The sequence below is a fragment of the Juglans regia genome, chromosome 14, assembly GCF_001411555.2.
Source record: "Juglans regia cultivar Chandler chromosome 14, Walnut 2.0, whole genome shotgun sequence".
Taxonomy (NCBI): Eukaryota; Viridiplantae; Streptophyta; class Magnoliopsida; order Fagales; family Juglandaceae; genus Juglans; species Juglans regia.
In genome coordinates this window covers 2,545,108-2,564,888 of record NC_049914.1, presented here as the reverse complement: position 1 = coordinate 2,564,888, position 19,781 = coordinate 2,545,108, and the positions used below count along the sequence as shown (strand labels likewise).

The 19,781-nt window shown below is 35.3% G+C and overlaps 2 protein-coding genes across 2 annotated transcripts; one reads left to right on the top strand and one right to left on the bottom strand.

The window, feature by feature from the left end:
- Positions 1-13,262: 13,262 nt before the first annotated feature.
- LOC109014726 (hydroquinone glucosyltransferase-like) lies at positions 13,263-14,904 on the bottom strand. Its single transcript, XM_035685465.1, has one exon. It carries the CDS (start codon positions 14,789-14,791, stop codon positions 13,409-13,411), a length of 1,383 nt encoding a protein of 460 aa, XP_035541358.1. The 5' UTR covers positions 14,792-14,904; the 3' UTR covers positions 13,263-13,408.
- Positions 14,905-18,141: 3,237 nt separating this feature from the next.
- Positions 18,142-19,498, top strand: LOC109014732. The gene is made up of 2 exons (XM_018997241.2): positions 18,142-18,887; positions 19,291-19,498. Exons 1-2 carry the CDS (start codon positions 18,142-18,144, stop codon positions 19,496-19,498), a joined length of 954 nt encoding a protein of 317 aa, XP_018852786.1.
- The last annotated feature ends 283 nt before the right edge of the window (positions 19,499-19,781 follow it).

Sequence of the window (19,781 nt, the reverse complement as noted above, 5' to 3'; positions counted from 1 at the left end):
TTGTTGAGGATCTAAAAGTGGCCTTGAGACCAAAAACTGACGAGAAAGTCATAGTGAATAGAGAAGAAATTGTGAAAGTCATTAAGGGACTAATGGTCGAAGAAGAAGGGAAGAGAATTCACAACCGTATGAAAGAACTCAAAATTGCAGATGAGAAAGCTTTGAGCCAAGATGGTTCTTCCACTAGGGCACTCTTGAATTCGCATCAAAGCAGGCCTTTAATGCTAATTAGTTGAGAGAGAGAGCACTAAGCGCAAAAGATTTTAGTTTTCTCGCTCTTTCTACTTGTGGTACTTTTTTTCCCTCAAGAGTTGAGTTCTATATCAATTTATAGTGTGTTATAGTGGAATTCAGAAGGTTTGATAGAATTACGAATCTTAGGCCTTGGTTATACAAATGAGATGAAAGTTTAATAAAATATTATTATAATATTATTTTTTAATATTATTTTTATTTTAAAATTAAAAAAATTAATTTGTTTATTATATTTTGTGTGAAATTTTAAAAAAATTATAATGATTAAATGAGATAAAATAGTTTGTACAACGAAACGAGCCCTTAATATTAATTTTTTGTGCCTTGGTGGTCATCTTCTATGCAACTCTTATTACATGGGAAGTTTTCGGTTGGATTTTTGCACTAAACCTTTCGAGAAATTAAGGTAGCTGATTGATGGCTTCGACATAAATATCGACACATGTAACATCTTAACACCCATGTTATAATATCGATGTGATTAGTTGTGATTCGGACCCTTTTTGGCTGAAATATTTGTGACGACCCAAAGTCGCCGTAAAAACTCTTTTTTGTGGCCTGTTTTTTCGGTCGCAAGAACAAAAATGCGGCTATAGTAAATTGTGGTCTCTTGCATCCAAAACTTTCTCACCCCAATTGTTTTTAGCTGCAAAAAGGGATTTTCCTTGTAGCGAGTAAACAGTAGAGGCCATGGTCTAGTTCTAATACAAACATACATAAAAGTAGTCCAAAGTATATAAAGCACAGGTCCAAAAGTAAAGCAAACTAGGCCTTAAGGAACAAGCTCTCGGCCCCTTTGAAACAACATATGAAACCTAGGTTTGAGCTTGTGATAGAAAGATGATCAATAGTAGCATGACACAAGTTAGGACACCCGTAACGTAAATGATGGGTTCAATCACATGACGGTAGCGTGTGTTTCGAACATGGGTTATCACCTCCACTGCAGCCATGTAAACAAATGATATTGGAATGAAAACCATTACAATTATAATGTTGACTGTGTTCAACAGAGAACCAGATGAGTTCATCACTGGTAGAAGCTTAAGCAGCACTTCAAGTAGCTTGTTCACAATTCTTATGAATATGGCGGTGTAATCGTAATCAATCCCATCAGCTTGCTCTCTGCCACTGCCAAACAAATAAAAGAGGAGAATGGAAAATTGAATAAATCCTATTTTAAATGAAATAAGTAGAAGAGATGGAAAATAATACTACAAATACGGACTCAAATACCCGGGCTTCAACTTTTAAATCATATATGTGGTCGTAAAGTTTTGGTCGGCCCACGAATGAAACCAAATCCTTGGAGGCCTGTATATCCATATATGCTTATACATAGAAAAGTCCAGAATTTATATGAAAATATTTAATTGCCCAATGAAAGTACCATTTTACCCCTAACACTCCCATTTTTCTTTGTCTGCATATGTAGGCATTTTATCTGCAAGTTATAAATTACATCTCTACTGGATAGCAGCGGCAGCAACTCCGACAATCTGAGGATGGTACTTCACATTACTTGTATATCTAATGCTCTTTGAGATACAATTTGACGAGGATCATGGAAGAGCATTAGATATAATTTGTAGGTCTAGTGGCGATGTTTTGAATACTGTACCGGACGTCGTACCGGTTAAGGCATTAGAACGAAATATTTCGATATCGGAACCGTTTTGAGATAGCGTTTCGAGATAACGTTTCGAGATAGTCGATATATAAATAAATTATATATATAAATATATATAAAAATTATATTCAAAGAGCATTAGATATACCATGTTAGTATATGAAAAACTATATATTCCGGGAGACGCATATACGATACTAATATTGTCTCTTTAACAAAAAATATATGAATAAAACATCTGAAGAGAGATCTCAATTGGAAACACCCCGTTGTAATTTATAAGTACCAAATGATGAGACAAGAAATAATGTGGAGTGCTTAGTTTTGCTAACCTCAGATTGTCGGAGTTGCTGCTTCTGCTATCGGCCATTTGCTCTCCTATTCTCTCTCCGTGTGTTGCCTCTGTTAAAAACTGGAATGGTGAATGATCTGAGTCCTAGCTATAATGGCTATTTATAAATACTCTTTGCCCATTAGAAATCAGTAATTTGAGTCTTTGACAACATTCACCTGGTTATTAGAAATGCGGAGATACAGTTTGGTAAGCTTTTGGGGAAATATTGGGGTGCAGACATTGATTTCGAGCCATTGGATTTGACACGTAAGATAACAGTTTTGTAAGCTTTTGTACAAACTAAACGCTCTAAAGGGGCGGCAAAGCTTTGGTGACATATCCCCTCTTTTCCACCACACTATAGTCTATGATCGATAAAATGCTGACTGATTAATGGGCCCAATGTGGATTCTCTCTTATAAAGTTTTGTGCATATGCTGACTGAGAAAATGGGGGTGTTGGGGGAAAATGCCGAGTACCTTTTTTCTTTTGTCTTTCACATTTTGTGTGGATCCCACCACAGGATCTGACCTCCCATTCATCATTAATTCTTTTTGTGTGGATCCACTACAGGGGGATCAGTTGGACACTGTTTTAAAATCTTGACACATGTTTCCAACACATACGTATGTACCTTATAAATATTTTCATATATGGATATACAGGCCTCCAAGGATTTGGTTTCATTCGTGGGCCGACCAAAACTTTACGACCACATGTATGATTTAAAAGTTGAAGCCCGGGTATTTGAGTCCGTATTTGTAGTATTATTTTCCATCTCTTCTACTTATTTCATTTAAAATAGGATTTATTCAATTTTCCATTCTCCTCTTTTATTTGTTTGGCAGTGGCAGAGAGCAAGCTGATGGGATTGATTACGATTACACCGCCATATTCATAAGAATTGTGAACAAGCTACTTGAAGTGCTGCTTAAGCTTCTACCAGTGATGAACTCATCTGGTTCTCTGTTGAACACAGTCAACATTATAATTGTAATGGTTTTCATTCCAATATCATTTGTTTACATGGCTGCAGTGGAGGTGATAACCCATGTTCGAAACACACGCTACCGTCATGTGATTGAACCCATCATTTACGTTACGGGTGTCCTAACTTGTGTCATGCTACTATTGTTCATCTTTCTATCACAAGCTCAAACTTAAGTTTCTACGGAGAAGGGAGTCTGCGAAGTAAAGTTTGGAGACAAATAAAAGAAGAGAGTATACTTTGGCTAACTCTTGTCAGTTGGTCAATTAAGTTAAATTGGTGTTCCATCTGCTTGCAAAATGGGCTGGACTTATTTTATTAGGCTTAATATGTTGTTTCAAAGGGGCCGAGAGCTTGTTCCTTAAGGCCCAGTTTGCTCTACTTTTGGACCTGTGTTTTATGTACTTTGGACTACTTTTATTTACGTTTGTATTAGAACTAGACCATGGCCTCTATTGCTTACTAGTGTCCCTTGGGCAAGAAAATTTATAAAACGATATTTCTACAGATCAGATAAATCTTTATAGAATATCTTTCACCATAAAATAGATCTGAATGTAGACGTGTTTATATATGTTATCACAGCTAATTTTCAGCAGGATCTTGCAAGATAACTGAAGGAAGAGGAAGACAAAAAGAAGACTGAGGGAGACTCTGTAGGGCGGGAAGTAAAATTTGGTTTGTTCTTACGGATGAGGTAGATGAGTTGAGATTAAAGTTAAAAATTAAATAAAATATTATTAAAATATATTTTTTTTAATATTATTTTTATTTTAAAATTTAAAAAAATTAAATTATTTATTTTATTTTATATAAAATTATAATAATAAGAAGGAATGAGATGAAATCTTCTAAACGGATTTACTCCCCCGGGGGCTTTAATTAATCAAATACTTTGGTACATCGCTCTTTCAACTACGGACAAAGGTATAGCTACTAGCCTACTACTACTCGACCTTGCAAATTTTTATTGTTTTTCTAATTTTAACTTTCTTGGACCTTTTACTGCGAAACCCTAATTTCTATCTGGGCCTCGTTTCTGGCGAACGAGATAATGACAAAATTTTAAGATTTTTGTCCTCATCGAGAGATAATCAACTATGAATCTTGGATTTTTTTTAAAGCGGTAAATAGACTGTGATGTCTGTTTGAGAGGAAAAAAATGTCTATAGGCAAAAGATCAAGTTCGGACAAGAACTGAAGAAAGGGTAATTTTTCAAACGCAGAACGGGGCAGGTTTGTTGAGTCTGTAGACTCGTGTCCTGTGATTGTTGTTCAAATCAAAAGAAAAGGCAACAAAAAGGGACCGGCAGAAGTTCAAATTTTTTTTTTTAAACAGTTATGAACCCAACTAAATTAGGCTTCCTAATATTCCATAAACCTAGTTCATTTACAATTATAGTTTCTTTACTATAGGACTTAATTGGACTTTTTTAATTACTTAGAATTTTGCCTGGCCCGTGGCCTTAGTGGTTGGTCTGGCCTATAGCCTTCATATTTTCCTTAATGGTTGCTTGATAGTATATATATCTAGGAGGAGGGAAGTGTGGAAAATCATCCAAAATATTGTCAAAGTTTTTTTAAAATTCTGTAAGGAGGTTGGAATCCCTCGAAGTATTCCCTTATCAATGAACGAATGGTTCTTTGAAGCCTTTTCACAAACAGCTTACATCCTTCTTCTATTTCATTGCTACCATAACATTTATGCTACTACATCCATTTCCTAGATACACCCCATCATCACCACTACAATCACAGTATGACCATTATGAGTGGTATCTAGAGCCAACGATCTTGTCATGGAGCTGACTAATGCAGAACTTCAAGTATGTTTTCAAAATTATCACCGTGTACTCTATGATGAATTGTATAGAGATCCTAGAGAAATGGTCCTTATAGTGAAATGTTCAAACGGAAAAAAATTTAAAAATCTTAGTTGAGCCTTCCTTTACAATTTATTATGTGAAACTGAACATTGAATACACACATGGAAGACATATATATATATCCATTGGAATAACAAATATTGAAGGATGGAGATGTTCTTCTGAAAGATGAGGTTGAGTTAACAGGCACAAAAATACTGAGCACTGGGTATCTTCTTCTTGATATGAGGACGGATGAATTCAGCTCAAACAAATTAGAGAAGGAGGGAGTAGAGAAGGCAGCTACGGATTCAACCAAAGAAATACAAACTCCATACTGCGGATGGCAAATGAATCGACAGATGAAGATGAACTTGTAGAGGAAAGAAAAAAAGAGGCAACTAAAGTGGAAAACAAATTTGGAGGGAGATGAAGCGAGAAAGAGAAAAAAAAAATCATGGTCATCCCTAAAAATCACTCATGACTCAGAAACCTCATCATTCCCAAAATTCACTCGCATCTCAAATAATTCACCATCTCCAAAAATCACTCGCATCTCAGAAACCCCATCATTCCAAAAAATCACAAGCCCAACCCTCTTCACGTTCCAAAAATCTCTTCGGCAATGCCTTCTTTGGGTCCGAGATGTGGGCCAAGCTCACCGCCGACCTGGAACAGCCTGAAAATATGAGGGGTAAGATTTGTTTGGCTCATCTTTTGCTTGATGTATTGCTACTGAGAGGTGTGTTAGAGCCTTTTGATAGAGGAAGGGAGACCTTTGATGTATCGCTTGCTTCTACTTGTTCAAAGATTTGAAGTGGGTGTAAAACTGTGATTGAGAAAATGGCCCGTAGGTATGTGGAATCTTTTGATGCTCTTCATGGTTTGATTAAACTAGAGAAGAGTGGTATTGGTGATACAAACGAGAGGAATATCTAGATTTGTGAGTTGGGTGTACTCACGGGAAAGGGTGGAACGATAATGGACCATGTGGTTAATACTATTGGGTGTGCTCATGTGGCCTTGCAGTTGTTCGATGAAATGGTCAATGGCATTATCACTCCCTCTTAAAACCTCATGGAAAGATATTTTCTCTGGGGCCAGGTTGGTCATCTAGCAGTTGAATGTCGTGGTAGGCCTGGTAATGAAGGTAAAAATCGAAATGCAGTGGATGATAGTCCAATTCACAAGAAGAAACATCAGTTTCTCAATCCTTGGATGTATCCAATGTATCTAAATGGTTCAATGACTGGAACTCTATGTGTAGCCTTGAGGCTTTGTGTGATGATGAAGCACTGAAATGGCTAATGAAGATGTAAATGAACACGAGTCAGTGGATGCGCCCGAGAATATAGATCCCCCGCAGAAAGAAGGATCTAAGATTTATTTGAAGAAAGTTGACAGCTTTTCTCAATGGGTTACTAGAGAACTTGGAGATGTAGATGATTTGCATTTACAGAGCTCGTCTGGTTTATCATGGAGCACTGTCGAATGTGGAAATGTAGTTGATGATTATTGGTTGAGTCCCTCTCTATCTCAGGACCAATTTTGTAGTATTTTAGATTTTTCACCAAGGTGGGCTTACACGAATTCAAAACTTGAGGTTATGATAACTGGAACATTTTTGAAGAGTCTACCCGAGGTAACAAAATGTAGCACTGTTCATGCGGGAACCTGGGTGTACCCGGATCGAAACCCAGGTTTCAAACTCGAGCCGAAAGCCGGATCGGGTTGGCTCGGGTTGACTTCAAAGATTTTATCTCCATTTGAAATTTCAAATCATATTCTCAACAGAAAACCAATATAAACCTATTTTATTCTTACTTCTTAATACAACATAAGACTATAAACAATTAATGAACTTTTCAACTAAATGCATGTAAAAAAAATCAATATTCATCATGTAAAATGCATGCGACATACACAATGCAATATACTATGTATTACATTGTTTGAACTAATTTGCTAAGAATATTACAAAACACATACATTGATTTAATCAAACTCTAATACACAACAAATTGTTTGCAAAAATTAGAAATTTTTCCATCAATTAGCTCTTCTTCCAACAATCATAGGATAATGGTTTTGACAAGCTCTCTTGGCTGAATCAGAAACTAATATTTGATGCTGTTGTAGGCCATATGGGAAATGAGCATTTGTTACAACCTCTACAAACTAGAAGCAATATAATAGGTGTACATAAACCTGACAAAAATAAAACTCCAAAAATCTGCTTGTTTTGTAGCAATGTTACATAGACTAAAATGTTGATATGCACATCAGCTTGATGATAAGTGAAGAGAGAATAATCCACAGTAGATTCAATGAATCCAATGTTAAGTAAGCATGTTGACAACTTGGTGAACCAAGTCTGAGGTGCTTACTTGAGGCCATAAATGGCCTTGTTGAGATGACAAACAAAATTTGGAAATTGGGAATCAAGAAACCCAATAGGTTGTTCCATGTAGACTTGTTCTTGGAGTGTGCCATGTAGGAATGCATTTGATACATCAAGTTGACGGACAATCCATCCAAAGTGTACTACCAAGGCAAGAACAACCTGTATGGTGGATGGCTTGATGACAGGGTTTAATGTGTCAGTGTAATCAAGGCCATCCTGCTGTTGGAAGCCATTTGCAACAAGCTTTGCCTTGAAGCGTTCCACAGAACCATCTGATTTGTGTTTTACTTTGTAAACCCACTTATTCTTGATGAAATTTTTGTGCATTGGTCGAGGAACTAAGTTCCATGTACTATTTGATTGAAGAGCCTGCAATTCAGTGAGCATTGCTTGCTACCACTCCTGATGTTTCATTGCTTGGGAGAATGAAGTGGGTTCTAGAGGAGTTGTGACTGCATTGTAAACCTGCACATGATGTTTAGTAGACAAATAAACATGATAGTCAGGAAATAATCGTGGTTGGCAAGATCCTGTCCTAGTCCCCTTGTGACCATGGGATGAGATGAGGTTTGTGGAAGCAAAGGTGAAGGCCCGGATTGTGAGAGATTTGAAGATTGTGGTTTTGTAGATTGTGAGTCGATGTTGGGAGCCTGAGGGGTAGAGTTGAGAGCAGTTTTAACAAGAGACTCAGTAAAGGAAGGACCTCAATGAGAGTTGATGTGGAATGAGGTGTAAGCAATTGAGAGAACTGTTGTAGAGATGGTAGTGAGACCATAGCTGGAAACTTTGTTTCATCAAAGACGACATGTTTGGTAACATAACTCTTTGTGATGAAAGATCAAGACACTTATATCCCTTGTGGTTTGGACAGTAACCAATGAAAATGCATTGCGTGGATCTAAATTGAAGTTTGTAAGTATGATGTGGTCTGAGAAGAGGATAACAGGCACAACCAAATGTTTTGAGTATGGAGTAATCTAGAATTTGATTGAGCAGCATTTGATAAGGGGATATATTGGCTAGGACAGGTGTGGGCGTCCGATTTATTAAGTAAATGGCAGTGTGAAAAGCATTAAGCCAGTGAGTAGATGGTAAATGGGAATGAGCCAATAATGTGAGACCTGTTTCAACAAGATGCCTATATTTTCTTTCAGCAATGTCTTTTTGTTAGGGAGTATATGGACATGAAATGCGATGCATGATGCCATTTTTCTCAAGAAATTTTCGAAAGTCATTAGAGAGAAATTCTCCCTCACCATCAGTTTGGAATTATTTTATCTTTGTATTTAAAAAATTTTCAGCAATGCATTTGAATTTCACAAAACAAGAGAAAGTGTCTGACTTATGTTGCAATGGATAAATCCAAGAAAAACGACTATAATCATCTATGAAGATAACATAGTACTTGCAACCATTGAGAGCAGGTAGAGGAGAAGTCCATAAATTTGAATGTATTAACTCAAGAGGAACTTTGGACACTCAATGTGAAGATTGAAAAGGAAGACATTTACCATTTGACAAGATTCACAGATTGATACATTGTCAAATGAGCCAATTATTGGAAGCTTAAAAGTATGCTTTAACAACTTAACAGTTTGGACAGTTGGGTGTCCCTAATGTGAATGCCAAATGGAAGGATGAGCAACAACTCATAGGAATGTTGTGTAGGCTCTGGTCTTTTGACATAGGCAAGAAGTTTGATTAGGTACAAGTCATCTCTACTTGGCCCTTGTAAAAGTGTATGCCCTGTATGATTGTCCTTCATAAGAAAAAATTTGGAAGTTAGGATAAACCAACAATCATTATCAATGCAAAACTTGTGAATGGACAAAAGGTAGGTAGCAGCAATAGGACATCTCAAAATATTTTTCAAAGTAAGGTTTCGAATAGGAGTTTGAAAGTGAGATGAGCCTATATGAGTGATGGACAGACTAGATCCATTGCCTACAGTGATCTCCTCGCCACCTTGATAAGGTTCACTAGTGCCAAGATTCTCCATATCAGCGGTGATATGCTGATTAGCTCCACTGTTTGCTAGCCAAGTATTTTCTTCAGATTTTGAATTGCTGTTGGCAACCATGGCAGCAAGCTAGGATGGTGGATGACGTCCTTGATAGGCAAAGTTCATCCTATAAAAGCAATTTAATGCTTGATGTCCGTTTTTGCCACAAATTTGGCAAGGAGTTTTATTAGTAACAAATGGTAAACCAGTGGTATTTTGAGGAGTACTAAATAAACTATTTGAAAAGGACTTTGGCTGGAAACCATGTTGATTATGGTTCTTGGATGACCAGTTAGATTTTTTTTTTTTTAGGGATATGATTTTAGCTTTTGGGAATAGAGAGCAAAAGAGCCTGAGTCAGATTCAAAGGCTGGCTTTTGATGGGAGATCAGAAGTTCATAATTAAAAGCTCAGATTGGAAATCAGCAAAGGTAAAAGAGGCTTCTCGAGAGGCAAGGGAATAAGAACTGATGAAAGGGTGAAAGGCGGGATTTAAACCACTGATGAGATATGAGATTAAATCATCAAAATCAACAGGTTTTCCCACTGCTGCAAGCTGGTCAGAAATGCTTTTAGCAGTTTGAAGGTCATCATTGCAATTTTGATTACTTGTTGAAGAGTTTGTAACTGCCTCTTCAAATGGTTGATTCGTGATCTTGAATGGGAAGCAAAGCGAGATGATAAATTATCTCATACTTGCTTTGTTGTGTTGAGTCCAAAAACAGAGGAAAAAACACTATCAAACAAAGTTGAGTTGAGCCAACTCAATAGATATCGGTCCTTCTTTTGCCAAAGAAGAAATTTTGGACTCACATGAGTGGTGGGCTGGCCATGTTCATCTAGTAAGAACTTAGATGGACACTGTTCAAAACCATCAATGATCCTTAAGAGATCATTACTTCGGAGGATGGGTGAAAACTGAGAAACCCATAGTAGGTGGTTGGTTCTATCTAATTTGACAGACACTAGGTGAGATATATTTGGTGCAGAAAAAGTGGTGGTGATATTTGTATTGGAAGAGGCCATTAGGATCGAGAAAAAAAAATGGCATTTACCAGTGATGCTCTGGTACCATGGAAGATTGGTAGAAAAATACCTTTTTTGTATATATGATTTTACATTTCAATGTACAAGTATTTATACACAAAATGTTTTGCTTTACATTTGTATAATATAAAATAAGAATGCATAGATCTTAGGATTATCCTACTGACTTTCCTTCTTGAGAATATGACTTGTGTTGCATATATGTAATAGTTGAATCCTTGTGGATTTGAGTTGAATTTACGGAGGCTGAATTCTTGGGATTTTTTGCTGTAGTCTTAGATCTTCTGTAACTAGTCTAACAAACGATGCACTTTGTTTCTTCAAAGCTCTTTAAATATTGCTAGTATTGTTGTGCCGGCCTGCTATTGTGTTAATTTCGTTCAAACTCTAGTATTTTTTTTAACTTCAATTTAAATGATGGATAGTGGTGTACATATAGGCCTTGTTTCGATAATAAAAGTGTTTCATCTCATCTTATCATTACAATTTTCTCAAATTTTCACACAAAATATAATAAACAATTCGACTTTTTCAAATCTCAAAACAATAATAATATTAAAAAATAATATTCTAATAATATTTTATTCAACTTTTATTTAAAATCATCGCATCTCATTTTCTCAACCGCACCATAGATACTATATATATATATATATATATATATATATAAGCAAAAATAAAGCACCCATCGCCCTTTAGAGGAGGAAAAAGACATTTTTTGTATATATTTTCCATTTTGTCATCCTCTTGTATCCTATCTAGGGGTGGGCAACAGGTCCCGCACCTTGCGTGGCAAGGAAGGCAATCCCCCCCGCCCCGCATCTGGCCCCCTAGTGGGGAGGGCCCAATCTCGTCCTGCACTTATATATTTTATTATATAAATATATATTTATACTATACATATTTATTATTTGTACTATATATAAATATAGTAATATATATTGAGTAAAACTTTTACTTAATATTTTGTATAATAGGATAATCCTTTTATAGATTGCCAAGGTAATACAAGAGTCCCACATTGCTTAAGTGTAAGACTTATATTATGAAGGTAATCTATAAAAAGGCTATCCTACTACACTACAACTTACACAAAATATGCACTAGCAAATTTAAAAACTACATAATTTTTAAATTATAGTCATATTTATAAATTTAAATTTACAATTTGAGTCTAAAAATATATTTTTGATCACTTTTAGATCTAGAAATAATTTTTGAACCTAGTGAATTGTAGTCTATTATTAAAGTGGATGAGGGGTGAGGCAAATTAGGAGTCTATCCCGCCTCTTAGCATGCGGAGCCGGGGTGAAAACCCCAACCCCAACCCATGCATAGGGGACTTGTGATGCTGGTAGCACTCCAAAATTCCTATCGATAGATTCTATTCTTAAGTTGCCATAAAATTTAGAAAAAGAAAAACTTGCCATAAAATTTTACCAAGGTCCCATGATTGATAGGTGCCTTCCAAAAAAAAAAAGGTGCCTTTCAAGCGGCCTATACCTTTTCTTGGAACCCAAGTCTTCACTTATTTTCAGGGCACGCATGCAATTTACGTTACATTTGGACAGTGAGTTAATTTTAGATGATTTATAAATAATAATTAAAAAATTGTAAGAAAGTAATAATAAAATATTAAATAATAGTAAAAATAGTAAAAAATAATTATAAAAGATTGAATAATAATAGAATAATCTCAAATTACTCCAGTGCCAAAGACATTAAAAAGTCAGCTGAAAATCTTTCTTTCCCTCTCGTTCATAATATATAACATTCACAATATGGATATGGGTGGTGCTACAGCCCCCGCTAGGAGCTCCCGTTCGTTGTGGCTGTAGTATTATTTAATATATATTTTATTTAAATAATTTTTATATAGATTTTTTAATATTTTTAAATATTTTTAAAAAATAAAATAAAAATAAAATATTATTAAGAAAATATTTTTTTAATCCAAAAGTAAAAAATATATATTAAAAAATACTTTCTTAATCACGAAGTAAAATAAAAAAAAATATTTTTTTATAATTTTTTATTTTACTTCATGATTAAGAAAATATTTTTTAATAATATTATAATTTTTTTAAAAAATATTTAAAATAGTCATATTACAGCCCCCGTTGGGGGCTCCCATTGAGCTTAACATGTACTTTTTTATGTGTAATTTTTTAATTTATTTTTTATATAGATTTTTTTTACACTTATAAATATTTTCAAAAAATAAAATAAATTTAAAATATCATTAAAAAACACTTCCTTAATGAGAAAGTAAAAAAAAATCATTAAAAAACACTTCCTTAATCAGAAAGTAAAAAAAAAATCATTAAAAAATACTTCGTTAATCATAAAGTAAAAAAAAATCATTAAAAAAAACTTCTTTAATCAGAAAGTAAAAAACAAATCATTAAAAAACACTTCTTTAATGAAAAAGTAAAAAAAAAAAAAAAAAACTTCATTAATCAGAAAGTAAAATACAAATCATTAAATATTAATTTTTATTCTACTTCTTAATTAAGAAAATATTTTTAAATAATATTATAATTTTTATTTTATTTTTTAAAATATTTAAAATTATTAAAAATATTTATATAAAAATAAATTTAAAAAATATATAAAAAAAAAATACTACAGCCCCAACGGTAGATCCAGCGGAAGCCCCCAGCGGGACATGTAGCATTTTCCTATGGATATTGGAAGAAAGGTAAATAATTATACAGGCAAGACAGCTAGCTAGGACGATAGGGTCAAACATTCAACAACAAATTAAAAGATAGAATACAACTGATCTCGACGAAAAATAAATATATACATATACATACATACATATATATAGATATACAGAGAGAGAGAGAGAGAGAGTAGAAGATCTAAAAGATTGAGAAACTAAAATCGTCTTGGTTTAAAATCCCGCTTGAATGGTAACTCAGAGAGTGCCCTAGTAGAAGACCCGTCTGGGTATAGTGCTTTCTCAGCTGCAACCTTTAGGTCTTTCATACGGTTGCGAGCATTCTTCCCATCTTCTCCAACCATCAAACCCTTTATGACTTGCGCAATTTCTTCTCTGACCACGACTCCTTTCTCGTTCCCTTTTGGTCTTAATGCCACTTTCAGGTCCTCAGCTAGGAATACAGCATTCATTCTCTGCTCTCCGAAAAGCGGCCATGCAATCAAGGGTGTGCCATTCATGATACTCTCCAGAGTCGAGTTCCAACCGCAGTGTGTTAAGAATCCACCCGTGGAGCCGTGGCTCAGGACCTGGACCTGCGGTGCCCAAGATGGCACTACTAGACCCTGCCCTTTGGTCCTCTCCACGAACCCTTCCGGCAGAAAAGCAAGAGGGTCCAAGTCATGACTTTGATTACTGAGGTATGCAGCATTTGCTGGTCCATTGTTTGGGCTTCTTACCACCCACAAGAACTTCTCTCCACTCAGTTCCAATCCCAACGCCAGCTCATTTAGTTGATCATTCGAGAGGCTGCCAGCACTCCCGAAAGAGACGTATAGGACGGAGCCACCTGGCTGATTGTCCAACCATGTCAAACACTTTGACCCGTCAACTTCATTGCTAGTTCTGGAGCCAGTCTGAATGATTGGTCCAATCGGATACAGTGGAGGGTATCCAGCTTCTTTCTCCTCTTCCAAAGCTTTGATGACCCTTTCTTCCAAGTCTGTGAACGTGTTAACAATTATTCCCTTGACTGAATGCAGCCGTTTGGTGTGGCGGAGAAACAATCTGTACCATTCACTTTTTCGGTCTTGAATTGAGTGTATCAGATCTCTACCGTGAATGGGTATGCATCCCGGGAGTTTCAAAGGCTCGGGCAAGTCTTTATACTCGCAGGAAAATGTCTCGTCAAGCTTTGATAAATGCAAGAGCAAAGACAACACCGTAGCATTCGAGGAGAAGAAAATGTAGGGTGAGATATTGAGTTCCTTAGCCACTGCAAGTGCATCGCTTGCAGAAGTATCAAGGATAAAAGCATCTAACGGAGAAGTCGCCTGCAATGACTTCAACACATCACGGAGAGATGGAAAAGAACGAGTAATGGTAAGGGAGATTTGGATACCAGGCTCTGCGCCTTGGAGATCATCCTCCAAGCACAAAGGAGGAAGAAAGACATGGTCTACGCTGGTGGGAAGAGCTTCGAGGACACCGATCATGGCTTTTGATGGAGATCCAAGTATGGGAATGATGCACGTGACTCCGAAATCATGGTGAAGTGCTAGCAACTTGGCTAGCTCGAGTAGAGGGATGAGATGCCCCATCCCTGGAGAAATATTGCTATGTGGGATTTGAGTTCCATGGACAATAAGTCCTTGGGTTTGAACTTTGAAGAGGAGGTGATCTTCAAGGGGACCAGCCAGGAGAGCAAGTGGCTTATTAGTATTGTCATGAGATACTGATCACTTTGTTCTTAATTATATAATTCAAACCTAACATTGAGAAGCATGGGACCTAAAGTAACTTAAATATTATGATCATATTATTCTTTCGAGATTAGAAATTAATGTTCGAGAGAGATTCCCTTAAATGGCTATTTATTTATTTTTTAACAAATATAAATCAAGAAAATGAAATAAATAGTGAAATAGGTTCTAAATTAAAGAAATGTGAGTGGACATGCAATCAATTTGTACATATTAGAGGATGATCTAAAAGCAAATAGTGAGCAAAAGGAGGAGGATAAAGTTGGGACGTTATATGCAATAGGATCAAAAGGAGATTTTAGGTGGACACACAATTTCTGTTTTGTCGACAAATAGGTATCAAATGGTATATATATATATAAAGCAAGGATAAGAAAGTTCATGAGCTACATGACTAGGATCCGAAGAGATATATATAGGTGGACGCGAAATTTTCTTTTCCGATCAACAAACAAGAAATTAGTGTACATAAAACAAGGATAGGAAAGTTAAGGTGTCAACAGGATCTAAAAGATCAGATTTGGAAGAGAAGAAAGGATCGACGAGCTAGAATCTGTCCGGATGCGGGAGAGGTCAAAGGTCCATTTTGCTAGAATATCATGGGCTACAAATTTTGCAGTACATTAATATTGCATCTTTTGTGCAAGTACACACGTAACACTTGGTTATGTTTGGATTGATTTGACCATCATTATCCTCTATATATATATATATATATATATAACGAGGCAACTTTGCCCGGTTGAAAGGAAAAATAAAACGTAATGATAAGTTAAAGAAGGATAATAATATCGTGTGTCAGATTGTGATCAAGAGCACTATTATTGAATTATACAAATGAAAATCTAATGAAGAGTTTGACTAACAAAGCTACGCAAACCTAATCCATTATATTAATTAAATATAAAGCTACACCAAACCGAAAGCACCCATATATTAAATATAAATATATCACACAAAGCTACGCAAACCTAATCCATTATTAACAAATTTAGAGATGTCAAATCGTATTAACGAATCGTGTTCGTTTTGTGTCAAGACATGTACATTATACTTAATGGGTCAACCAAACATGATCCGTTAAGAATTTCGTGTTAAAATCTCAAATACTAATACGACCCATTAAAATAATAGGTTGACATGACTCGACCCGACCCGTTACTAAATACAAAATAGATTGACATAATACAACCCGACCCGTTTCAACATGTTTACGTTAATGGGTTGAACATGCCCGTTTTAATCCGTTTGACCTATTTGATTTTATATAAATATTAAAATATAAATAATATCTTTAAAAAAATTTTAAAAAAAAACGAACTATGTACAAGTCTAAAATTACAATCTAAACAAGAAAAATATCGATATTAAAATCTCAACAGTATCAAATATGATAAACACACAATTACACAAATATGATCAAGATATAAAAGTTCATTAATTTGGGGGGAAAAAAGATAACTTTGTATGCATGTAAAATGAAGGATGAAGCTAGATGATGTACGTACGTAAAAACTAGCTAAGAAGTATAAGGAATTAGCTAGTGATCATCATTAATCAAAATCCTCGGCCTTTAAGAAATTGTTGCATTTGGATGTTGAGATGGTCTCAAATGATCTAAGTTAATATGTGAATAGTAACATTTTATAAATCTCATTGAGATGTGTTTGAATGTAAATAGGTTGAAATATATGTTTAAATATATGAAGTAAATTGAAATGAGTTGAACATTTTTATAAGAAGTTAAAAAGTAGTGGATCTCATCAATGATTGGTTTAAAGTAAGTTTGTGTTCTAAACATAGCCTAATAAGGAGGGAATCTAGTTGTGCATTTGGGATCTCTCTCTCTCACACACTCACACAGATATTTGAGGAAAAGTCACGGCATTATTCAAAAAAAGAATGTACCTGATCACATGTTACTTAAGTGATTTTTGTAAGATCTAGTGAAAAATGATAATTGCAAGTCAGTGTAAATTATACTCTCAATATCTCTATAATATGAGATGATTTAACTTATAAAAGAAATTAAAATTTGATTCTCTTATAAATAAAATCATAACATGTTAACTCAGACTGTATGCTCCAGACTGGCTTGCAAATAGCAATATTACTCTCTCGTTTTTTATATCTTTATAGGGAAAAAAAAAGTATTGTTATACACCATATTTTAATCTGACTATGTAATATATGACATATTTATCACAATTAGATGATAAATAATTATCTAATAAATGATCATCTAATGATAATAAATATTTCATATCTTACAAAGTAGATTAATGAAAGTGAAATGGTAGTGTTGTGTATAAATTTTTTTTTTTTAAATAATAGTGATATTGACCGGCCAGTCTTTGGTTATTGTTACCTAGCTAAGAATTACAAAATAATCTATTCATTCAAATCATTTCTATTTCCATCGTTCTCTCCATTTTAGAATTTGTTCCAGACATTTGCTTGATCGATCTATTCATTCAAATTCCTTAATTAGGATAAATTTTGTTTTTCATCTTAATTTGTTTTTTAATCTCTATTAGTCATATTAAGGAATTTGTCGCACTTTAAATGATTTAATATGTCAACTATTAAATGAACAGTTGTCTAAGATGTGTCATGATTGAATATGAAATAATTTAAGAGTAAGGATTAACATTGCTCGTTTGGAAAAAACTGGAGAAATGAGTTTTTTTTTTTTTTCTTTGTTTTTGGGGGGTGGGGGGATTTTTTTCATTTTTATTTTATTTGATCATCATCCTCCCAGCAACCCCCTCGTTATATATATATATATATATATATATATATATATATGTATATGTATATGTATATATATATATATATATATATATATATATACAGCTTCAGCGCGCATACATGAAGCTTCCCTGATCCGAAAAGCACCAGATCCTTTTCAAAGTTTTCCAACCGTTGCGACCGCGCGAAATTATACCCTTCCACCCGAGACAACTCTTTCCATATTAAACCCAATGTTCGAAACGTCGCAATGCTTCAGACAGAAACATGATCTTCCTATAAATCCAACTCCAAACCCTTTCCATTTCTCTCACACTGATCTCGATCTCTCTCGTCCCGCCACAGACAGACAGGCAAACACAGTTTTCATCACTTTCTCTTTCTGCATATACACGCAATTAACTCTGCACTCTGTGCCCGGCCCCTAGTTTGATAACATGGACGCCGGGCCGTCTTCCAACATTGTCGCTCACATCACGGAAAGGATTCTGTTTCGACGTATGATCGATATTGGATTGAACCCAGAGGAGTCCATGAAAGTCATGGCCTTTTGGATGTGGCTGGAGGCCGAAAGCTTCAAAGAACTGGTGCGTAAGATATCCTCCAACAATGACAAATTTTTGGCATTGATCACTGACGAAGCCAAGGCAGTTCTGGCCATTCTGGACTCCCGTTCGACTGCACCAATTTTGAACAATCTTTGTCCCATTACAGCCATATTTTCCCCATTCTCCATCCATGAAATCTTTGGGGACAAAGAGAGCGTCTCCAAAGGGGTCACGGACGTTTACAACAGGGTTTGCTGCGTGATATTTAAGGACTTGTTGGAAGAAAGAGGTTCAAAAGTGAGGACTAGTGATGAAGAAGGTGGTCGGGCTGGAGACGATAAGGCTGTTACCAGAAGGATGAGGCAATTTGGGGAAGGTACGAGCAGATCAAAAGGAGCTGTGCTGGACTTAGTTGAGGCTTTTCCAGATGGGGTTGAGAAAACTTGGCTGCCGAGTTCTCTGGGAATAAGCGAAGGGGAAGGTGATGCAGAGACTGTTCGATCCACACTAAATCCATTTGCTAAAGAATGGAATCCTGCAATAGAGCGTGCGCCAGAGGAAGAGAGGTGCTTGTTTCTGACTTTCTCTAAGGGCCATGCTCTTACTGGGAACCAAATCACCAACTTCTTTAACCGGTCAGTCTTCTTAATATTTTCTGTGTTTCATTAATGATGGAGAAACGTACAGTTTGATATTGAACCACATCATAATAAAGTTTCAATATTTAGTTAAAAAAATTTGACATTTAAGCAAGTGATCTAGCAGATATGTTTCTTTTCTTTTCTTTTCTGCATGCATGCATGGGATATATAATTTTTTACTTTTCTTGGCAACAGTACCACATGATTTAAGATTATCAGTGCTTCCCTATTCCACGATATCAAAAACAAAAAAGGAAAAGAATAAAAGCAGAAATTAAGTGAGAAATAGGTCATATATATACAAATGATCATCTTTTACTTATATATACTATATATAGATATAAGACATGTATGGTAAATTATATATATTAATGTTAAATAATAAGTGAGCATGCAGGAAATATGGGCAGTGTGTGGAATGGGTATATGTACACAGCCCGGATCCAAAGAAGCCGGCACTTTTCGGGAAAGTAGTGTTCGAAACAAGTTCAATACCAGCAATAGTCATGGGTAAACTTGAGCAGGCCAAGTTCAATGTCGATGCAAAACCCCTTTGGTGCAAGTGGTTTGACCTAAAGAAGAAGGGTCTTGCTGCAAAGAAATAATAATGAGCTTTTGTTAATCCTAAATATTCACAATATTTTATATATATTCTGACCTGAATATAGTTTTCAATATCGAATCTTGTTTTTTCCCTATCAAATTATGCCATTCACTCTAGTTGTGCATGCTGCTCTCTCTCTCTCTCTCTCTCTCTCTCTCTCTATACGTGTAGTCCGGTGCTTTAATAATCTAAAACCTTTTTCCATCACTCATGTTCTTGTAAGTACTACAACAATTTAATAATTTGAAATGTTGGGTTATACTATTCTATACGCAAATCAAAAG

Excerpts from the sequence above, each read along its gene's own strand:
- LOC109014726 (XM_035685465.1), bottom strand. The coding sequence starts at position 14,791 with ATGGGGCATCTCATCCCTCTACTCGAGCTAGCCAAGTTGCTAGCACTT.
- LOC109014732 (XM_018997241.2), top strand. The coding sequence starts at position 18,142 with ATGGACGCCGGGCCGTCTTCCAACATTGTCGCTCACATCACGGAAAGG. Across the intron at positions 18,888-19,290 it reads ATCACCAACTTCTTTAACCG|GAAATATGGGCAGTGTGTGG; the intron begins GTCAGTCTTCTT and ends GTGAGCATGCAG.